This window comes from Hyaena hyaena, unplaced genomic scaffold, assembly GCF_003009895.1.
Source record: "Hyaena hyaena isolate Hyena2069 unplaced genomic scaffold, ASM300989v1 scaffold_179, whole genome shotgun sequence".
Taxonomy (NCBI): Eukaryota; Metazoa; Chordata; class Mammalia; order Carnivora; family Hyaenidae; genus Hyaena; species Hyaena hyaena.
The window spans coordinates 369,333-392,111 of NW_024080812.1; the positions used below are offsets into that span (position 1 = coordinate 369,333).

Here is a 22,779-nt window from a genome sequence, read left to right on the forward strand (position 1 = left end):
AGGGCCAGACCAGTCCTGTGAGGAGTGCTGTGCTCTCCGAGGGTCCCGTTTTCCTGGGCTGCAAGGGGCAGCTGGGGTTGCAGGGTAGCCTTCAAGTGAGGCTTAGCTGGCAGCATTTTGGGGACGCCTGCTTTGCACCTCCACATTACACACTGTGGGAGGATATTTCTAGCACCTCAGACGCCAGCAGGCCCTTGCCATGGCTCCAAGAACCAGACGGCGAAACTGACGCTCCTGAAAATAACACAGCAAAACAATCATTTGGCTTTTCCTCCCCTTCGTCCCCAGGCGGGCCCGGGTATAAGGGATAAAACGATTTTCCCACCTAAGTCAATAACTGCACGGCGTGCCAGGCAGCCCATATGCTGTGTGGCAGTCGGAGAACAGATACCCATGAATCAGAGCCCTCTACGGTCAAAGGCGCTTGAAAGCACTTCAGTCCTCACCAGACGCTTGAATCCTGGGACCAGTTTTCCGGCCAAGAGATGGCCCAGGCTCTGTTTGAATGGTTCTTGTGACAGGGAATTCACCCCCTCTTTAATAAGACAGACCATTTCATTCCAGAAAGACCTGATCAAACCTCTTCCTTCCAGGTCCTACTTCAGCACGGGCCCTCTTTCTGAAAGCTACAAAGACAAAACCACGGAGGAAGGACCGCAGATTTTGCCGAAGGCTTTCTGGGGCTCAGGTGAGAGGGCTGAATCTCACTTATGGAGCAAAACTTCCCTTCAAAACCCCTGTAACCACCTCCATCCTTTGCCCAGACTCTCTCCCTTTGGATCTTGCTGCCCTCAGTCACAGTGTCCCCTGAAGCTCTTCTCCTCAGCCACAAAGGCCAAATACCCCTAGCCAGCAAAGTTAAGAGCCAGTAAACAGCTCTTAGCAAAATGGAAGACTGGCAAAGCCAAGGACACAGCCAACTTCTGGACCCCCTGAGCCTCTCAGGTCCACTGAGGAGAGGGGGCGGCCATTTCATCCACCTGTGCCATCTGAGCCCAAATCAGCTTCCTCATAACTTCCACCAGTGGGCCGACCTTCTCTCCTTGGAGCCACAGAAAAAGACTGATCCTTTTTTCCTTCATGTGTTGGGGACAGTTTTCTGTCCCTAAGACTCCTCTCCTTCAAGCCAAATAATCCCTGTTCACCATGTGTCATCGCATTATTTCTAAATTCCCAATAAGAGCAATTATGCTTTTTTTAAAAATGTTTTATTTATTTCTGAGAGAGAGAGAGAGAGAGAGAGAGACAGCATCTGAAACAGGCTCCAGGCTCTGAGCTAGCTGTCAGCACAGAGCCTGATGTGAGGCTCGAACCCACGAACCGCGAGATCATGACCTGAGCCGAAGTCAGACGCCTAACTTACTGAGCCACCCAAGCGCCCCAGCAATTATGCTTTTGAAAAGAATGTAGGCTCCTGAATGATTGGGAAGACTAAATACCGTAGAGGTTCTTCCCAATTAATTTACAGGCTCAATATGATTCCAATAAAAACCCCAATGAGATTTTTTAAAAAATGGTCTCATTCATTCATGCATGCCACACATCGCTACTGAGTGTTTAATATGCACCAAGCTCCTGCCAGGCTCTGCATGGAGGATGTGAAGGTGAGCAAACCCAGACACGTCTCAGTTCCCATGGAGCTTACAGCTCAGGGCCAGAATCAAAAACTAAGAAAATAATCACCCGCGTGAGAGTATCATTACAAACCAAGGTGTGTGGAGTGCCGGATGGGGGCATAGTTCTTCAGAAAGCGGTCTTGGATGAGAAGCAGGAAGTGATCGGTTGGGGGAGCAAGAGATTTTTGAACCAAAAGGTGAAGGTGGATAAGTAGCAAGAAGAGGAAAGAGCATTCCAGGAACAAGGGCCAGTACGTGCAAAGGCCCTTCGGAAACCTGCTGCCCTGAAACAACTAAGACAGGCCCACACGTCTGGGCCCACAGTGAGGGTGAACAGCGGGAGGGAGCTAGACCACACAGCGCCTTGGGCTATGCTGAGGATTTTGGGGTTTTTTTCCCTGAGCAAGAACAAACAGCGAAGGTTTTGAGCAGGAAGTAGGGGAAGAAGACTGGGCAACCTAATCCAATTTCCATTTTATTTTTTTTTTAAGGAAAATTTTTTTTTTTAATGTTTTATTTATTTCTAGGAGAGAGAGAGAGAGACAGCGTGAGCAGGGGAGGGTCAGAGAGAGAGGAAGTCACAGACCGAAACAGGCTCCAGGCTCTGAGCTGGCAGTCAGCACAGAGCCCGACGCGGGGCTCGAACCCACGAACCGTGAGATCATGACCTAAGCGAAAGTCGGAGGCTTAGCCGACTAAGCCACCCAGGTGCCCCCCAATTTCCATTTTAAACGATGATACCAGCTGCAGCGAGGACAAAAAGGATGAGGAGGGGCCAGGAGGGATACAGGGAACCCGGGGGGAGGCCGCTGCATCGGTCCAGCAAGACCTAACAGTGGTGTGAGCTAGAGCGAGGCAGTGAGATGGAGGGAAGTGGCCACGCAGCTTCTAGAGCTTTTGGGGGCAATGCTAGCAGAACGTGGGGGTGGAGGGGGAAGGCTGAGACGGGGAGGACATGATGAGGCACGACTCTCGGGTTTCCAATCTGCACAAACAATGGGAGGAGGTGAATTCCCTGAGGTAGGGAGCGCTGGAGGAAGACATCGGCTCTGCTGGGGAAGGTCATGAGTGGTCTTGGACACGCTGAGTTTGCAGTACCTTTGAGACATTGGCTGGAGATGTGAAGCCAACGGTTGGATATAAGGGGCCGGAGCTCAGCAGAGAGAAGGGACTGCACCCGCCAAGGGGGAGACATTGGTACATACGTAGTAAATGAAGCTGGGGGTGTGGTCTAGGTGGTTTTGGATCTCATGCAGGGAGAAGAGGGGGTGTGGGAGGGACTCTCTGGGATGGGCAGTACCACCCAGTAGGGTTAATGAAAGGATAACACGGCTAATCCATGCAAACTGTCTGCAACATAGTAAGTGTTTACTAAATGATGGATAGTATTATGAATTGAAGATTGAAACTGTGTCGTATCTATTTGAGAATAGACAGCATTTCAAAGGAATGGAAAAGAGAATTCTGAAACAGAGTTTGTATATGATAATGACAATGACAGATAACATTCACTGTGAGTTTACTGTTCTAAGTACTTTACATGTGTCAACTCATTTAATCCTTATAACAGCCCTGAAAGCGGATAATATTTTCATCCTCATTTTATAGATGAGAAAAGCAGAGGTACGTAAAAGTCAAGTGACTTGTTCAAAGTCACACATGTTTTTATCTCTCTTGCCCACACTGTAGCTAGTCGGTGATGGAGGGACTCAAACATGGGCAGTGGGGCAGAGTGAGATGGAAATGTCCACCTACTGCTGATGAGAGTGAAAACTGGTACAAAATTTCTGGAGAGCAATATGTCAATATGCATCAGGAGTCTTAAAAGTTCTTGCCCAGACTCAGTGATTTCACCCATAGGAATCTCTCCTAAACGATTAGATAGTAGGCCAAGATTCCTGTGTACAGAGATGTTCACTGTGGCATAATTTATAATAGTGACGAAGCCTTGGGGCGCCTGGGTGGCTCAGTCAGTAAAGCATCTGATTTCAGCTCAGGTCATGATCTCACGATCTGGGGTTTGAGCCCCACATCAGGCTCTGCGCTGACAATTCAGATCTGCTTGGGATTCTCTTTCTTTCCCTCTCTCTGCACCTACCCCACTCTGTGCTTTCTCTCTCTCAAGATAAATAAATAAACTTATACAAGTAAAATCATCATCATCATCATCATCATCATCAAAGAAAAGAGCCTAGATGTCCAAAAAACAGGAGACGAGTTAAATGAAACAGCACATAGGATGAATCAGTATATGGTCACCAAAACTGATGTTTTCAAAGAATGTCGAATGACATGAAAAATTGCTGAAGGTACAAATGCTAATGAAGGTATAATGAAAAAGCAGGCCATAAAATGGAATATCTGCTGTGATCCTATTATGTTTAAAATATAAGGGCGTCTGGTGGCTGAGTTGGTTAAGCATCCAACTTTGGCTTAGTTCATGATCTTGCGGTTCGTAAGTTTGAGCCCCACATCGGGCTCTGTGCTGACAGCTCAGAGCCTGGAGCCTGCTTCAGATTTTGTGTGTTTCTCTCTTCCCCTGCCCTGCTTGTGCTCTCTCTCTCTCTCAAAAATAAACATAAAAAAATAAAAAAATATATAAGAATAATATATTTCTCCAAAGCCTGAAGGAAAACACCAAGATGTCGGCAGCAATTGTGTCAATGGTGAGGTTAAGAATAAAGCTTGTTTTCCAGGTGTTCTGCAAAGAGCATGATTTCCACCATTAATATTTAAAAAAAAAAAGCTACCTATGAATGAGGACAAAGAAAATCTTCTTTCCGGTCGCTCACTTCTTTTCTACCTTTCAATTTCCCTGTACGACTCTCAGCTAAAACTGATGTCCAGGTGGAGCCTTAGAAGACTGTTGCTCGCAGGACCTGCAAACCTGAAGCAGCCAGAACTTTCTGCTCCCGCAGCCAAGGCGGGATAAGAGTTCGTGGCAACCCTGCCGTAGGTTGAGGTCTATGGAACTGTGCAGCTAAAGCCTCTTCCCATCATCGTGCTTATTCTTCTGACACCTGGGCCTGATGTAAGTTGCGGGAATACAGGGTTGGAAAGAAGTCTCTAGAAGGCAGATTCCAGCTCAACGAAAGGAAGAGTTTTTGAACCACAGAACGACAAGGCAAAGAACACCTCTGGAGGTCGTGAGTCGCCCATCACAGAAGCAGAATAACATCCATCAGGGAGGTGAGCAAGAGCCTCCCCTTGAAGTGAGAGGTCCTTCCCAACACTGAGAAACTGTGTTCTGACCAAGAGCAGACTGGGTGGCAAGAAGCTTGCCTAATGGGCCCTGGGCACTTCTGATTTCCTAGGTGCCTTCCCACAGACAAGGCTGAGCTCTCTGAGTTCAGCCGAAGAAGGAAAGGTAAACAGGCTACCCTCCTCCAGGGGATCAGAGATGAGGCCACAAGAAGCCAGCGACACTTGAGGGACCTGTGCTCAAGGAAGGGCATAGCTTTCTGGCCCCGGGGCAGGTGAGCCCAGGGTGGCTCACCCTATGCTCCATGCTCATGCCTCCAGAGTCCCAGGTCCTCCCTCCCAACATGGAAAACGTTGGGGCCGCATCGCTGCACCGCGCACATGTGCGTGGGCTTGCCCATCCACAAGGCACTCTGCTGCCTTTTATTTCATTGAGCCTCATAGCGACCCAGGAACTAGGCAGGCACAGCCATCAGCTCTCATCAGAGCATCACAGATAGAGCAACTGAAGCCCAGAGGGGTCAACTTACCCAAGGCCACACAGTCAGTGATGGAGTTGGGACTCAGGTATGAGTCTCCTGGTTCCAGACCCTGAATCTTCCCTGAGGCCAGGCTGCCTCTCAAAGACCAGAGAACCTTCATCTTAGCACTGGGCTGTTGTACCCGAGGCCTTTCTAAGTGGCCCAAGGCACACCCAGACCACCTCTGAGCCTGGCAGTGGAGAGGGGGAAGATGCAGGGGACAGGCAAAACCATCGTACAGATGAGCGAGTTAGGGAAGGAGTGATTTCCGTTCCTGATCTACAGCACGCAGCACACGCGGGAATACGGGCCTGGGCACAGCCCTTTCCCCTCTTGCCTGCTCACGGCAGCCTTCGCGGTGGGAATCAGCTGGGCCTGAGTGAGTCTCACGCAGATCCTGTACCACGAAACTGGGGAGTTCACATTGACAGGCCTGGCTCCTTCAACCTGCTACGGCTTTAAGTGAGGCCTGTGTGCGGTGGGTCTCGGCTGTCCTCATTTCCTGGCTAAAGACCTAGATAGAGAGTCTAAATTTTCCTCCAGCTGATGGCTGCCCCAGATTTAGCCTCTCTGATGGATAAGTCTGTCTCTCTCCCTGCCAGTGGCTGTGTCTGTCACTCCATCCCATCCCCTGGCTTCCTCAATTACCTGTCTTTGAGTTGCTGACAACCCACCGGAAAGCTCCCTTGTCAAGATGACAGAACTGTGTGGAGAAAATGCCATGACTCACATGCAGGGCCTAGATGACAGCGTGGAGGCATGGAGGCCCAAACGCCGCCAGGTGCCAGGAGGCTCAGTGCCGTCACGGCGCCAAGCCTCAAATCCATGAAACCCTAGTGCAGATCCTCAATGGCTTTTGGGTTTTGCTTTTGTTTCGGTTTGGCTTTTTCTATTGTTAAAGGACAGAATGAATCTGAAGTCCAGCTGCAAGAATCAATGGGCAAGAATATCTGATGAAAGTTTGAAGAAGGACAATGAGGATGGATTGTTCTACTGCATGGAAATCAAGATGTAACATGAAATTACAAGAATCAAAAATGTTCTGCTAACATGTATCGAGCACCCATCCTGGGCCAGGTGCTGTCCCGGGCCCTGGGGGTATCTGGGGTGCTGCAGAGACAGGAGGCTTCTTGACGGTAGGGCCCGTCTCAGAGCCTGGTGAGGGGAGGGGGGTCAGGAAAGGTGGTTTGCGGGAGAAAAGTCACAGAGGCAGGCGCTGAGCCGAGAGGCTGATGGGCCCAGCCCTATGGGCATAAGGAAAAGCAACTGGGCAAAGAGAAGTGGGCTGACTCAGGCACTCCTGTGGGCAAGCCACTCTGTAGCCCCGGGCCTCAGGCAGTGCATGCACAGGATGGGCTCATCATGAATAAATTACACGATCGTGACACTAACACAGATATTCACTGAGCACCTATGTGCCATGCACTTTATATATAACATCTCCTTTAATCTTCACAACATCTTAATAAGATGGGTTCCATTATCTCCATTTTTCACTTAAGAATATTGTTCTTCAGGGGTGCTTGGGTGACTCGGTCGGTTAAGCAGCCGACTCCTGGTTTTGGCTCAGGTCATGAACTTACAGTTCATGCGTTTGAGCCCTGCATTGGGCTCTGCGGTGACAGCGTGGAGCCTGCTTGGGATTCTCTCTCTCCCTCTTTTTCTGCCCCTCCCCTGCTCTTGTTCTCTCTGTCTCTCTCAAAATAAATAAGTAAATAAACTTAAAAAGAAAGAATATGGATGTCCAGAGAGGTTAGGTAAGTTGTCCAAGGTCACACAGCTAGAAGTGTTGAAGGTCACATACAAACAGAGGCAGCCTGGCTCCAAGTCTGCAGTGCTAACCACTACCTTCCTGTGCCCTTCAGGGATGCTGATGACACTTTGGAAACAGGCAAGGCCCAATGCCGCGTGGAGATTCCAGGTGAAGTGGACTTCAGCGGCTCCCCACTGCAGGCTGCCTCAGGCCAATGTGCAGCCTTCTTGGAACTTACGCTGTCATTTAGAGGATGAAGGAACCCCTGAAATCACCCAACCCAATAACTCTTGTGGTGCAGAAGTCCCTCCACAGATAGTAGAGGTCATCTCAGCCTCCTGTAAAGATCACCAGTGACGGGCAGCTCACTACCTATGATACAGCTTACGCAATTTGGGGATGGCTTTCTCTAGAACATGGTCACCTACCCTTTTAACTTTTGTCCCTGGGGACTGGCAAGAAGAAACGCACTCTGTCAAGAAGCCACCTCACGGTGTCCCTGCTCTGCCTGTCTGACTTCCCAGAGAGTTCTCTGGGTACCATACTCCCCTACATGCCAGGAACACCAGCCAGTACACCTTGGCTGTCAAGGGCCCCCAGAGTGAGGCACGGGGGAAGGGCAGCGACTCTGAGTGACCTCAGTGCGCCTACCTCTCTCTGCTCCCTCTGAAGGCAGAGCTCTTCGGTCTCCTCCATCAGTTTGTCTGCAAAGCAAGCACGCACACTCTCACGGAAAGCTCAGTCCAGCTCCGGCCTGGAGGGGGCCAGGGCCTTCCAGGAACCTCCTTCACTTCTAGGATCTCCCAGGGAAATGGGTTGTCACATCCAGGCTGGCCAGCGGGCAGAGCCAGCTCCTGGGGGTAGAAGCTGACGTGCTGGCCGCAGCTGCGACCTTCCTCTCTGGTCCCCATCCCCACTTTGTGCGCTCCCAGGACAGCCATGGCTTTGTCTTCAGAAGCTCGGGTGGGTGCTGTATATTGTGCTGCTCCCCTGACTGGTGTCTGGAGGATGGTGGCGGAGGGGACAGCAGGTCCTGGGGGCACAGGGGTGTCTGAAGCAGGAGCCAGTGCCGAGGCCCTGAGTGTCTAAGGAGGCAGCAGGGGAGAGGATCCCAGGCAGAGGGGTCAATCCCCCAGTCTCACCTTCTTCTTTCCCAAACAGAGCATGCTTGCCAGCCAGTCAGGGGTGCAGGGGCCTGGCACCCTGCAGTCAGGCTGAAAGTGGGCCAAGGGGGTGGAAGTTGGGGGCAAATCCAGGACCTGGGGACCCAGGGCAGAACAACATCAACTCCATGTATGGGGCCCGTACCGTGTGTCTGACACAGTGCTTACAGTCACGTTCTCGTTTCCCCAGATCCCCGGGTCCCACCCCCCAAACTTGAGGACTATTCTCGTCTCCCTTTTAAGGATGGGGAAATTGAGGCTTACAGAGGCTATGCTGCCTGGAGACACACAGCTGAGTGACAAGTGACAAGGCAGGCCCAGAGGTTCTCCTGCCGGGCTGGCCAAAAGGACACAGGTTACACCATAAAAGCCTCTGTCTATAGCTCCTGGGAGCCTGCTGAGCCCTGCCCCGGCTCCCCTCCTCCATCCTCTGCCAAGCCCCAGCTGTAACCCCTGGTTCTGAAGCACTACCTAGGGAGCCTCAGTTTCCCGTCCATCCCTCCAGCCAACCTAAATACTCCTGCTTCTCCTTGGCCAGCTGCAGCCCCTGGGCCTCCAGGCTTTTGATCATGGCTTCTCCCAGCTGGGCATTCTTCCAAGTCCTGGGGAGGGAAGGCAGATGAGACAGAGGAGAGAAGAAGAAACACAAAATCGTTACAACAGAAGGAGAGGGGAGAAGGAGACTGTGCGTGGTTTGTACTCGCCCATCCTGTCTCCTCCAGAGCCGCAGCCCCATTCACTGTGGCTCTGGGCGTGCCACCAGCATTGATCAGTCTCAGTCCCCGGAGGCTGGCCCAGCCTGCAAAGTGGGCTGCCGAGGACTGGGCCAGCAGCTTCGGAGCAGAGAAGCGACTGCTTCCCAGGCTGCTTTCTACACCACTGCATGCCACTACCCGGCACCAGGCCTGGCGGGGGTGCTCTCGGTGTTACTTGCTGAACTAAAAGCACGAATAGGCAGGTGCCGGAATAGAGGTTTCCAAGTAAATGGGGCGTGTTGGGCTGGAGGTTTCTATGATCTGGACTCTGATTTACAAAGCACTAGCTCCAACCTGTGCTAGGATTCCCTGTGGGCCCTGGGGAGGTGAGATGGGTGTCAGGAGGCAGTGTCCTCTTAGCGATGCTGGATTTGCTCCCGAGAGCTGGAGACAAGTGCTGTCTATGTCTGCCATCTGCAACTCCAGTCAAGCAAAGCTCACTGTGCTCTGAGCCCACGAACCAGACCTCTAAACCTGGCCTGTCCTCTTTTGCCCACTCTAACCAACTCCCACAGCCCTGTTCTCAAGGAAGCCTGGACATTTTTCTCCCTCACCCTGTGCTTTTATGGAGTCCTGAGTGCCCACTAGGTGGTCAGGGTGGGCCCAGCCCATAACCATTCCCAGCCCCCCCCCCCCCCCCCCACTTATGCGCACTTACACCTTCCCGGACTCCTGCAGCATCTCCAGCCACTGGGTCTGCTCAAACTCGGACTCAGCAGCCAGCAAGATGTTTCCCTGCCAAGAAGAGAAGCCACTACCAGAGAGGAGCCCACTCTTGGGGTGCCAGAGGCCACCCACAGGGCTCTCCGGGCTCAGCTCTGCTCCTCTGTTCTCCAGCCCACTTCTCTATGGCCCTGACACCCTCCCAGGCCAGGCCACTGGAGGGTTCCCCCCAGGGAGCCCTGAGGTCCCCAGAGAAGCTGGTCTGCCCTCCTGAGTCCCGGTCGAGAGGAGAGCTTTACTCACATGGAAGTCCTGGTGGGAGATTTTCATGGCATAGGGCATGCTGGGCTCTTCCTTGGCCTCTACCAGGCAGCCTCCCAGGGGGATGACTCCCTGAGGAAGAACCAGAACTGGCAGCCCCCACCCCGCCCAGGTCACTCAAGGCCTCTGGGAGCCCTCAGCCAAAGCCGGGTCCTGCCAAGGGCCCCAGGCTGGGAGCCAGACCAGAACTGACTCCTAGAAGGAAGAGGAAGGGCTGAAGGCAGCTGGGTGGCTCAGTCGGTTAAGCGACCGACTTCGGCTCAGGTCATGATCTCACGGTTCATGGGTTCAAGCCCCACGTCAAGCTCTGTGCTGAAAGCTCAGAGCCTGGAGCCTGCTTTGGATTCTCTGTCTCCCTCTCTCTGTGGCCCTCCCCGCTCATGCTCTGTCTCTATCTTTCTTAAGAATAAATAAAAAAACATAAAAAAAAAAAAAAGGAAGAGGAAGGGCTGGGGCAGGCTCCGGGGCCCAGGAAGAGTCATGGGGGCAGGCGTCTGTGCCCCAAGCAGGATTCATTCTCCGGACTCTCTGCTAGACCAGAGCAAGAAAAGAGACTGTCTTCTACCCTCGCAGGACCCCCTCTCCCATTGTTCCCGTGGGGCCCTACCCACTGTGGCCCTGGAGAGAGGCTGCCTCACCTTAGGGTGTATATTGAAGTACTTATTGGTTTCAAAGTTCTTTTTTTCGCTCTCAGAGTAGTAAAGAAGAAAGCTCTCTTTGATGATGAAAAACCTAGAGTGGGTGGTGGGGAAGGGGCCACAAGGAGGAAAAGGGTGAGGTTTTCTGGGACAGCAAGAAGGCTTTGGGGGCCCAGCACTCACATGGAGAGCCCTCCTTCTCACCAGCTCGTGTTCCACATCTGGCCAAAGGCCCTTGCTGGCCAGTCACCCACCGCCATCGGCAGCCTGACCGTCGCACCAGCGGGCAGCTGGACTGGGAAGCCCACAGTTGCCCCCCAGGTCCGGCTGCCTCTGTCGGGCCGCACCACCACCCTCGGCACAGGAGGGCATCTGTAGCCCTTCCCCTGGGGTACCTGCCTCGCCTGGGCCATTACCTCTAGTCCCTTAGGGTCCGCCCCAGGAGAAGGGGGAGAAGGAAGAGAAGAAAGCTTTCCCACTGTATCTGCCCTTCAGCCTCTATGCCCTAGGAGAGCACAGAGCCTAGAAGCACCCCCACCCCGGTCTCCTCTAAGAGACTGTGCATGATCCAGGATGGGCCTTCTGACAAGGATCGTGAAACTGACAGTTGAACGGAATGTGCGCACCGTGCGCACTTCCGGCGAGGGCAGGCCTGCAGCCTCCGTGTGACGCCGGCATTCCCTTTCATCCGCATGCTCCCTGGCCTCCTCCTGGGACTCAACTGTAACTTAGGACTTCTGGGACCGGGTGCTTTCTGAATGCTATGGAGGTGACCGCCTGATGCCAACGTGCAGAGCGCCTCGACCCACCCTGGGGGCTCACATAGGACTGATGATCGGGCTGACCAGAAGGAGACACCAAGTACCCTCCGGGAAGAGATCCAACCGGGCCTCCAAACCCTGAGGCTCAGGGACCATCAGGGTGGCCGGCCCCTTGCTCCCAAGGTCCCCGTGAGCACTGCTGTTACAGCGGCAGGATCAGTGGAGCTCGAAGCGATGGGCGCTGGGGCCACTCAGCTGGGCTGGCAGGAGGCTGCAGGGTGACGCTCTTGCCTGCTCCGCATGCAGTGACATCGTGTTGGGAGCTTGATATCAGTCACACCACGAAAATCATCAACTGCTACACACAGGGCTCCACTCCACCCCTGAGAGAGCCACCCCTCTTGTGAAGGCTAGGAAAATTGCCGGAGGTATTAGGAGGTCAGTGAATCTCTGAAGGTCCACCAGCCATGGGATCTTTCCTGAGGGAGGGAGGAGGGTCCTCAGGACAGCCCACAGCTGCCACCTCACCCTCCCAGGAAAGAGAAGCTCAGCTGTGTGTTCTCGCACGAGCCTCACACCAATCCTTGTTCTTTATCTGCACCGGCCCTCCCCCGGCCGAGCCGGCCCAGCCAGGGAGCTGCGGACTTCCTGCTCACGCCAGCTCTTCCCCCGGGCCTTTCTGCCCCCGAGGGAGAACACATAAATACCACCCTCTGCGGAGCCATTCTGGGCCGGCCAGCGCCTGACCCTTGCCTACCTTCTCAGCTTTCCCACCACTTCCGCCCTTCAGCCTCTCCGTCCTGAGCCAGTACTGAACTCGCCACCCCCACCCCACTACATGGTGCATGGTCCTGCGAAGGACATGGTGCAATTCTCCCTGGAAAGCCCTCCCTGTCACTTTTCATGCAGCTGAGCCCTTCCTTGCTGACCAGCCCAGCCTACAGTGCCATCTGAGCTCTCCCTGCGCTCACTGACTGGATGGTGCGCTTGGCACCCGGCACCAGTATAGCCATGTATTCTTCTTGTCCTGAGGAGATGCTGGGCTCCTGCGGGTCAGGGCCATGCCCCCTGTGACCCATGGGCCAAGGGAGATGCCCTCTGCCTGTTTCAAAGAACTTCACAAAGTAGTTAAGAGCGTACCCTCTGGCATCAGACAGACCTGCCACTTCCTAGCTGAGGGGCATTAGCAGGTAAGCTCACCTCTCTGAGCCTCAGGTTATTTACCTGTGCAATGGGGATGGTAACACGGACTTCATCTGTTATTCTGAGGATGCAGTGAGGTTCTGCCCATCATTCTGCCAGTTGCCGGAGGGCTCAGGACAGGGCTGAGTGAGCCTTCCTATGCTCTGACTAGGCATCGCCTTCAGGAAAGTGCGAGACACACCAGCACAGGGCTGCCTCCTGGGGCTCTCCTCCCCTCCTGCCAACGGCTTCTGAAATACTGCTATGGACTGAACTGTGTTCCTTAAAACGCGTATGTTGAAGCCCTAACCCACAATGTGACTGTATCTGGAGACAAGATCTTCGGGAGGGAATGAAGGTTAAGTGAGGTCCACATAGTGGGGCCACAATGCAATAGGACTGTGGCCTCGGAAGAAGAGGCTTGTGTTCTCTCTGCCACACGTGGACACAGTGGGGAGGCAGCCGTCCGCAAGCCAGGAAGACAGTCCTTACCAGATTCTGATTGTGCTGCCACCTTGACCTCCAGCCTCCAGAACAGTGAGAACACACATTTCTGTAGTTTAACAGAACAGCTGAACAGTTTAGGAGACTATTTACCCCATCTGTGGTATTTTGTTATGGGAGCCCAACAAAGACAAGTACTTTTTGCCTTCCTGTTGCTTCTGGAGTCTCCTCCCCACCTGGGGGTAAAGCGTTGTGCCAGGGACTTGGTTGGGGAGGGGAGGGAAGGGAAGTGTCGGAGGTGATCACGTGACTCACAGGCAGGGAGAGAACAGGGGCACTGGAGTCAAACAATCCCCATCCCTCAAGCCATGGTCTCAGGCAAGCTCCCAGCTTTGAGGAGCCTCCCTTCCAAAGCTTCTCTATAAAATAAGGAGTGCAAACATCTGTCTCTTGGGGTCTCTGTGAAGATTTATTGCGGAGTTCCTACTCGGTGCCAGGCACTGTCCCTGGTGCTAGGGATAGAATTGTGGGCAAGAGAGACACAAATCACTGTCCCCATGGAGCTTATATTTGAGTATGTGTATCAGGGAAGCAGGCAGTAAATACATGAGAGGCCGCATACCAGATGCCAATAAATGCAATGGAGGAAAATAAAGCAGGGTAAGTAATGGGGTATGGGGTGGGTGTGGGAGGTTTCAGGTTTCAATATTAAACAGGGTGGTCAGGGAGGGCCTGATAAGGAAGGTGACATTTGAAGAGAAGAAAGATGGGGGCGCCTGGGTGGCTTAGTCGGTTAAGCGTCCGACTTTCGCTTAGGTCATGATCTCGCGGTTCGTGGGTTCGAGCCCCGCATCGGGCTCTGTGCTGACTGCCAGCTTAGAGCCTGGAGCCTATTTCAGAGTCTGTATCTCCCTCTCTCTCTGACCCTCCCCTGCTCACGTTGTCTCTCTCTCTCTCTCTCCTAGAAATAAATAAAAAATATTTTAAAAAAATGAGAAGAAAGATGGTCCAGGAAGAGGAGCCACAAGCGCAAAGGTCCTGGGGTGGGAAGCGCGCCGGGCTCTGGAAGGAACTGCGAGGCTATGACGTGGCGGTAGCAGGAGCCAGGCGGAAAGCAGCAGGACCAGATCACCGGGAATCCCAAGGGCTCACACACCACGTGTGCCAGCCTGGCCTAGTTCCAGATGTTCTCAGCTTGGTTTGGGTGAGAGTTAGGGTCCAGGGGGAGGACCTGGCATGGACCTGGAGCAGGTGTGACTTCCTGGGTGGCAGGGATGAGTATTGCCCAACACAGGGCACATTTGGCGAGCATGCTTCCAGGCCCCCAAAGAGCCACCTTTACTCATAAACCTGTTTCAGTGACAGCCACTGCTCCAGCTGATGATTCTCAGCTTCCTCTCAGCAGCTGGGGGCCCAGGACCCGAGTGCCCCTGCACAGAAGGGCACCTCTTCTCCCGGTCCCTTTCTTCAAAGTCCCATTGCTCCCAGACACTCTCATTCTGACCGCAAGCCAGGGGCCATCCCCTTCTGTGCCCTACAAGTTGGCCGGCTGGGCAAGGGTGGGAGATAATCCCTGCTTATTTAGTGGTTCTCCTAAGCTGGCTCTCCTGCTAAGTGTTCTACATGTACCCGGGTATCTGATCTATGTAACAACTCTGGGCATGGCAGGACTTTTGCTCCCATTTTACAGATGAGGAAACTGAGGTGAAGTCATGCATACAAGGTCACATAGCTAGGGCAGAGGTGGGGCTGGGACTGGAGCCCGCAGACCACAGTCCCTGCTCCTCTTCTGCAGGTGGAACCGCTTCCCCATTCATTCGTGCCAGCACCCAGGTGGGCAGGAAACCAATGGGCCAGGGGCAGTAGTTACCAAGGCTGGGGTCGCCGAGGGCCAGAGCCTTGCCACGGAGCAGCTGTGTGAAGGGGCAAGTCACCTGCTCTCTCGAGGCCTCAGGTCCCACTGTGACTGAGGATAATAGTAGTAGCTGTATCTCTTAGGGTTGTTGGGATAATTAAATGAGTTTGTTCACACACAGGCTTAGGATATTGTGTGACACATGGTAAATATTCAATAAACATTTACTTTTATTACTGCTCGTATTTATTATTATTAGGTTCAGTGTCCGCTGGCCGCCTGCCCTCGCCTCCTTTCCCATGTGCACTCACAAGGCTCCTACTGGCTAGCCCGCTCCTGTCCTCCAAGCACTGGGCCCCTCCTCGGCACCTCCGTGAGGCTGAAGTGCAGCCCAGAGGGTTTGAGTGTGGGCAGGGGTCTTTCAGGGCCAGCTGCCTCCTCTCTCAGGCCCTAAAGAATAGTATTTTCTTAACATTTTAAAAAATGTTTGTTTAGTTTGAAGGCGAGAGGGCGTGAGCAGGGGAGGGGCAAAGAGAGAGGGAGACAGAGAATCTGAAGCAGGCTCCAGGCTCCAAGCTGTCAGCACAGAGCCGGATGCAGGGCTCGAACTCACAAGCTGTGAGATCATGACCTGAGCGAAGTTGGACACTTAACCGACTGAGCCACCCGGGCGCCCCAAGAATAGTATTTTCACATCCAGCATGAGGAGCATTTGCAAGGTGCCATGACCCTCACTTCGCTAAGTGCTTCACTGGCATTATCTTTCTCTTAAGTTAATTTATCTGAGAGAGCACGAGTGGGGGAAGGGCAGAGAGCGAGGAGAGAGTGAGAATCCCAAGCAGGCTCCCTCCCCACCATCAGCGTGGAGCCCAAAGCGGGGCTTGAACTCATGAACCAAACTGCGAGCTCATGACCTGAGCCAGAAGTCGAGCGCCCAACCATCTGAGCCACCCAGGTGCTCCAGCATTATTTTTTTATATCTCTCACCGCAGCTCTAAGAGAGGGAGGTATTTGTGTTTCTGCATCCTGGTGAGGGAATGGAGACACAGGGAGATTAAGCAGTTAGTAAGAGGCAGACTTGGCACAGCTCTGTCCGCTGATGTGGCTCAGGCTCCCAGGCGCTGTGCTGTGACGCCCGGCCCTGCTCAGCACTAATATGGCCCTCCTGGTCACTCATCACCTGACACCGGCGGCCCTTCTGGAGCTCATTTCTGCCGAGAGACCGCAAGCTGTGGTCCACTCAGCGCAGCCAGCATTTGTGTATCACTTGGTACGGACAGGTACTAAGCTGGGCCCTGGGGCTTGTTGACTCCCTGCCCTTGAGTTGCTTAAAGTTGAATGCAGGACAAAGAAGGTAGAAGTCAATAATGAAAAAAAAAAAGCTAATCGAGCTCCTCCTTTGTGCCAGGCACCGTTCTGGTAACATCATTATGTGCGTTAACTCATTCCATCTTCACAGCAGCCAGGTGAGGTAACTGGAGCACAGAGAAGTTAAGGAATAGGCCCTAGATCACACAGCTGGTAAGTGGGGGAGCTGGGCTGATTACAAAGCAGCAGAGTACACTGCAGCATTGAAAGGCACTGAATACCCTGAGCCACTGGAAAGCACAAGGATACCCTGGGACGCCATAAAGCACGGGGATACGCGGTGACGTGCACGTTTGTATGGGGCATGGGAAGACAGCAGACCAGGGAGGAAGGAGATGGTTTGGCTGTCTAGCCAAGGGAATTCTCGGAGAGGAGGTGACATCTTGAGCAGGGTTTTGAAGAATGAACAGGAGTATCTTAGGAATCTGGGAGGAAGCCAAAGGTGGGGGGCAGGGGGTGCATTCCAGACAGAAGGAACAGCATATGTAAAGAACAGTGTGTTCAAGGTTATCAAAATATGTCTGGTCTTACCGGCAGATAAGTGCAAACAAGGTGGGCAGTGGTGTGGGGGGAGGAGCAGTAAGGGACCAGAGCAGGTGGGGCTGCTTCTTGCTGATGAGGGGAGCTGCCAGCTTAGGTGACAGGGTGGAGACAGGTGCCATCCAACACAGACAAGGGAACCCAGGAGGGATTTCCTAAGCTTTGCCTCCACCTTTTACTCAGGGGTGCGGGTTGATGGGGGGAGTGCAGAGGAGAGAGGACCCAGACAAGATGCGGGGAGTCTGAGTCCTACAGTGTCTAGAGACAGTGGTGAAGAATCCGTATTTCCGGTGATGGCAAGATGGGGTGGCTGAAAGGCTTGAGAGAACAGGCAGCCAGCACTCGCTGAGATAGCGTTCACACCTCTGTGATTTAAATGCCTCTTCCGCCTTTCTCATTGCCAAACCTTCTCAGCATAGTCTACCAGACTCACAGATACCGTGTGTGAGAGGCGGGTGTGGCCCCGTGGCCGTGGGGAAGGGTGGGAGAGAGACAGGGATGAGCGGAGGAGTTCGTGTAACAAGGACCGCCTACAGGGGACAGCACATTCCTCCATGAACAAGGACACAAGAGTTTAGGGCCTTGGTCGGAACACAGAAGCCCGGGAGCCGGTTTGGATTTCCTCAGGATAAAGTTAGCTCACTCTCAAGATGGCAGCGAGGGTCCAGGAAACGTGAGAGCCACCCCTGGGTGACATTTCCCACCAAGATGGATATCCAGCCTGCCTTCCCCTTCCTCCCCAGGCACAACCTTCCAGAATAGGACCAGCACCCAGTCTCCCTTATCCCTGTGCCTTTCAGGCACCGAGAACGAGTGTGGGTTTGGAGCCAGGAGAGTCCTGGAGCCGGGGAAGGACAGCTAATCAGAAGTGTCCTTTTCAGAAGTGATAGAAGGATGGTAGAAATGACACAGCCCCCAGGGTGTGACCCTTTTTGTTCGTTCTGGGTGGCCTGGTGTGCTCAGGGAGTGTTCATCCTGGCCTCGGCCACTTGTGTGGCATTGGGTCTGTGGCGGTAGGAATCCGCCCCGGGAAGGGCATGAGTGATGATAAGTTAGAGTGTATGCAGAGAGCATTGAGCCCAACAGAGTTTTAAAAAATGCTAGTGAAATTCTTCAGCTAATAGAGCAAAGACAAGGTTAATCTGTAAAACAGATAATAGTGCAGAGGCACTTGGAGCCCCAGCCCCTGCTCCCCACCCCTTTGCGCTACAGTCCAGGCATCTCTAGAGCCATCCACGGGACGCAGCTGAAACACCTCGATGCGATCCACCCCCCCTTTTGCAGAAGAGACATTGTTGGCCAGTGAGGTGACATGCTGTCGTGCCTAGACCTGGCCCACACAGCTGTCAGCGGCAGAGCTGGGACTGGAACTCAGAGCTCCTGCCTCTAACTGAGCCTAGGTTTACTTTCTGGCACAGCCAGAGCTACTCTCAAAGGAAATTGCTTTGTTATTTCCAGGTCTTTGACATAAGGTAGCTGAAGTGTCCTGCTTGGGGTCTGACACCCTATGCCACCCAAACAGGACATCAACAGCCTCTAGGGACCGCTCCTGGGGTTGGGGTGGGGGGTGGGGGGGCGTATGGCTTGTTTGCATTGTTAACTCCCTTAACTTCAGGAGGCTTAGTCCCAGAGAATCATCGTATGGACCGTAGTGAAGCCCGAATTAATGTTATTTCACTGTACGGCTGTGAGATTGTGCCCATCTCTTTAACCTAAGGACTCAGCGGAGCCTCGATGCCACCACCTCAAAAGGGGCAAGGGTAGTGCCTCTCTCTCTGGGGAGATCCCTCGGCTGCCAGCTTGCCACCTCCCGTCATGCTGTCCCACGGGAAGAAGTGCAGAGAACACAAGCTGATTATAAAAAGAGGAGTCTAGGGGCGCCTGGGTGGCTCAGTCGGTTGAGTGTCCGACTTCGGCTCAGGTCATAATATCACAGTCCATGGGTTCGAGCCCCACGTCAAGCTCTGTGCTGACAGCTCAGGGTCTGGAGCCTGCTTCAAATCCTGTCTCCCTCTCTCTCTGCCCCTACCCCACTAGGGCTCTGTCTCTCAAAAATAAATAAACATTAAAAAAATATAAAAACAAAAACAAAAATTAAAAGAGGAGTCTGTGGGCACCTTCTAGCCGAGATAAAACAAGCAGAAATGCTACAGCTGTGTTCACGGGACACTCACACAGCCAGCTGTGCAGAATTCTCTGTGTGCCAGAAAGCGAGATAAAATCCCAGCATCACTGGAGGCTGAGGCTGGTGCGTGGAGGTGACACGCGAGGCTCTTCCCCTCAGCCCTTGGGGACAGCTTGCTATTGCCATGCCACCTCTACAAAACAGTATATCAGGGTCACAGATGAAACTTCCAGATCCCAAATCCCTGTGGGAAGAAAGGCTCCCCAGGTTTTTTTGGCACAGTGACCACCATCTGCACAGATGACCTTTCTACACCTGGGCTGGTTATAACTTGAGATGTGGGAAATGTGGCACTTAGTGGACACTGTGATCTTAGCTCCCTGAGACACAGAGCCACCGATGTTCTGTGAGCAAGAGCGTGAGCTGCTGCTGGGCCGGGTTCAGGGCCCACTGGCCACCTCATGTGGGGGGTAGGGGGGAGCAGGGCCAGGGAGGAGTGTAGAAGCTGCAGGAATTGGCTGGGCCTTCCCGGACAGAGGCTGGGGAGAGACTGCACCCTGGGAAGGCTGGACTGCCTGAGGGACCCGCCCCACCTGGAGCTGAGGCTGGCTGAGGCTGAGATGCTCTCTGTGCCTTTCCTCCTTGTCTCTGAGCCGCCAGTTCTCTGCCAACAGCCTCTGCATCTCCACGACTCCCAAACTAGGGAAGACAGAGCCATCAGTCTTACCCTTTAGGCACCTCTGCCAGCTATCTCTTATCATCTCTAACTAATGTTCTGATTCTTTCCCCTTTTGTTGAACACCATGGGGGGGAGGGAGGGGGAGGGCTTGAGGGGAGGGGGAAAGCTGAACCTTTAGCTCAAGGGCACCTTGAGCTTCCCACCCCAGGAAGGGCAAGGCTGCTCAGGCAGTAGGGTTTGGAGGCATTTGCCCCGAGATGGGCCCTGAGCAGGCCCTGAGCAGAAGAGGTTTTACAGAACCCAGCTGGCCACAGCCGGTTCCATCTTGCCCATCCGTTATTTATGCGGCTCAGCTCGGGAGGCTTTCCAGGCCCCCTCCCCTTAGCTGCCCCAGCTAGGGCATCGATCGCCCTAATGGCAAGGCTCTGCAGTGGCAGGGCTGGGCTGCCCCCTCCCCAAGGCTTCCTGTGGCCGCTCATTAACTGAAGTCCAGAGACTCCATTTCACAAATGGGGAACCGGGGCCCAGGGGGCCCTGCTGGGAAGCGGGAGGGGACTAAGCTTAGCATCATGCCTCCCCCACCCCAAATGACTGTTAGTTTTTTCCAGAGCCCCAGGGGAGGGAGATTCTGTCCAGTGGCAGCCCCAGAATTCCTATCAAAGGAGGGAACAGAGGTGACAATCTCCCCAGAAGGGGGCTGGAGGACTTGACCTGAGCTGGCTTTGCAGAGCATGGACACTCTTCTGACAGCCTGGACGGTTTCTGAGTGGCTGTGGGAACTGCTGATGGAGAGTATCCAGTGGAGGTTGGGGCGGGGGGGTGGGGGGAGGGACAGCTAAAGCCTCCCAACCAAGCCTCCCTTGGCTCCACCACCCTGCTTTGAGCTGGGAGCCTTTGCCTCTAACCTCCCAGCCCCGGAACCAACTGTGGGTATAGGGCCTGGGTCCCCACCACTGTGGGTGAGGAGGGCTGGGAGACGTACCCTGGAGGTCATGGGCCCCTAGCATTTACTAGGGGTGCGATCAGGTGCAAGTGGCTGGCAAGAAGAGTCCTGGAGGACAAGACCCAGAAGCAGTGCAGCCGCCATACCCAATGGGGAAGGAGCGGTGGCTGCCCGGAGGCTGTCTGGAGCTGCTGAAGCAGGAGAGGGGAGCTTTGTGCTACTGGTACTTGAACTTAGAAGCAGTCTTCCCACCCCACCCACCCTACTAGGCTGTGGTGGTAGAGACAAGGCTGCTCCTGGCACTCAGGAAGTGTGTCTTAGACAGTACAGCCCTGGAAGCCGCTCATAAGATGCCCTCCACACTCCCCCCAGGCCTCCATGTAGGGGAGGAGACCTAAGTTTAACTCTGGAGGAACACAAGTTACCTATATTCCATTAAATCCCAGAGAGAAACCTGGGATGTAACAATGGTATATGAAACTAGCTATGGAAGACGTCAAACACCCTCCACAGCTCCTCTTGTTCTATGGTCTTGTAGAAATATTAAATTATTCATCCAGATAGAACACCAGAACCAACCACATCTCTGTGATCTGTGGTCCTGGAAACATCTAAGGCTCTGCTCCAGGACAAATTCATATGGGATGCGACAGAGAATCTAGATGCACTCCTAGTTTCCTGCCTGCAGGGAGAGGTTGGATCAGGCTTTGAGTTCTACAAACCATTCGAAGAGCAAATCTCAGAACTCAGATTGGCTTGAGGGTGGGTACAGTCCAGAAGGTAGCCCATTGCTCTTGCCACCAGCATTGGGAGCTTCCTGCAAGTTCAGGGCTGTGAGCCATTCATTCCCTCAGTACCTTCCAAGCCCATTTATAAGTGGAAAGTGGCTACTGACTGACATCTGGAGAGTCTCCTCTGAGTCGGAGACTGGGAAGCTAGTGCTGAAAGACAGGGCTGGGGCTGCTCTGACCCTCTCCACCCCGCCTTCTAGCAGATCAATCCGTGGGACAGGACCAATCCATCCCCTCCCCTCCCTACTCAGTCTCAGTGCATCTCTACCCCAGCTCATTCCCCCCGTTTCAGTTTCCTGTGCCTGAAGTAGTGGACACTCTCTACCCTGGGCCCAGATTTTTAAAAATTAGTTCAAGGGCCAGTTGGAGGGGTTGCTGAAATTATTACACCACCGGCAGGTACAGACCCTTCCTGGCCTTTCCTCTCCCCTGGCCTGAGTGGTTGGGAAGGGCCATAGGTGGAGCTAGCAATGCGTACTGGTGGGCACAGGTGAAGTAGGGGAGGGGGTAGGACACACGAGCCCCACCTCTAAGCCCGACTCTCATGCTTGGGAGAGGAGGGCTTTGGGAGACGATGGAATTGTTAGTGGGGATCCCAGGAGAATATCCTTGGCTGAAGATAGGGGCTTCTCCCTCTCTGGGAGAATCTAGCCCACCTTGACCCAGATGGGCTCCTACCATGGCCATGATCTCTTCCGCCCACACCCTACCTCCCCACCCGGGCTTAGACCCATTCCATGAAGAATTCCCCACCGCCCCCAGGCCAGGGGGGACCACGCCAGCTCGACCAGCATCCGACAGAATGGCCCCAGCCCCAGCTGAGATCCATATCTTCCAGGAAGAGCCAAGATAGAGGGAATGAAATAGGGCGAGGCCAAGGTCACAAAGGAAGTCAGAAGCAGGACGGTAATAGAGAGGCCGGTACGGGGTCCTTAGGCCCTGGGCTCCCTCCCCAGGCAGTCCTCACCCGGCGCGGGAGGCGCACTCACCGCCGGGACCACTTGGCCGACGGCCTCCCGAAGGGCCGCTTCCACAGCACACCGTAGAGCTGCACTTTGGTGCTGATGTCCAGCGCGTCCGAGTCCGTCTGCTCCAGAGACGGCGAGGGCGACACCGAGTTGGACTTGGACGTGAACATCCTGCCTCGGCAGGGCTGCCGCGGGCCCGGCCCGCCAACACCCCGGGGCCGGCAAGGACGCTGGGGCTCCGGGCGAGGGCGGGCGCGCGGCAGAAGGCTGCGGGGAGGCGGCGTCCGCCGGCGGCTCCAGGCTCCGTCGGGGCGCGGAGTTGCGGGGCCCGGGACCCGCCACCCGAAAGCGCGCGGGGTGGGGAGCGCGGCGCCGGCGCGGGAGCGCAGCCTGCCGCTCGGCCTCGAGATTGCGGCGGGCCCGGCGGGAACTCGGCGGGGAGGGCCGCTCAGCCTCCAGCAGGCAGCGCCTCCGCCGGCTCCCCGCGACAGC

General features: G+C 54.3%; 1 protein-coding gene across 1 annotated transcript in view; it reads right to left on the bottom strand.

The window, feature by feature from the left end:
• PLEKHD1 (pleckstrin homology and coiled-coil domain containing D1) overlaps nt 1–22,457 on the bottom strand; it is a 30,918-nt gene extending 8,461 nt beyond the window's left edge. Inside the window, exons 1-6 of the mRNA XM_039240747.1 lie at nt 22,309–22,457; nt 10,632–10,725; nt 9,976–10,065; nt 9,668–9,744; nt 8,765–8,856; nt 7,743–7,795 (exon numbers count right to left, since the gene is read on the bottom strand). Of these exons, the coding sequence (XP_039096678.1) occupies nt 7,743–7,795; nt 8,765–8,856; nt 9,668–9,744; nt 9,976–10,065; nt 10,632–10,725; nt 22,309–22,457 (555 nt within the window). The remainder of the gene's footprint in view (nt 1–7,742; nt 7,796–8,764; nt 8,857–9,667; nt 9,745–9,975; nt 10,066–10,631; nt 10,726–22,308) is intronic.
• Between the last annotated feature and the right edge of the window lie 322 nt (nt 22,458–22,779).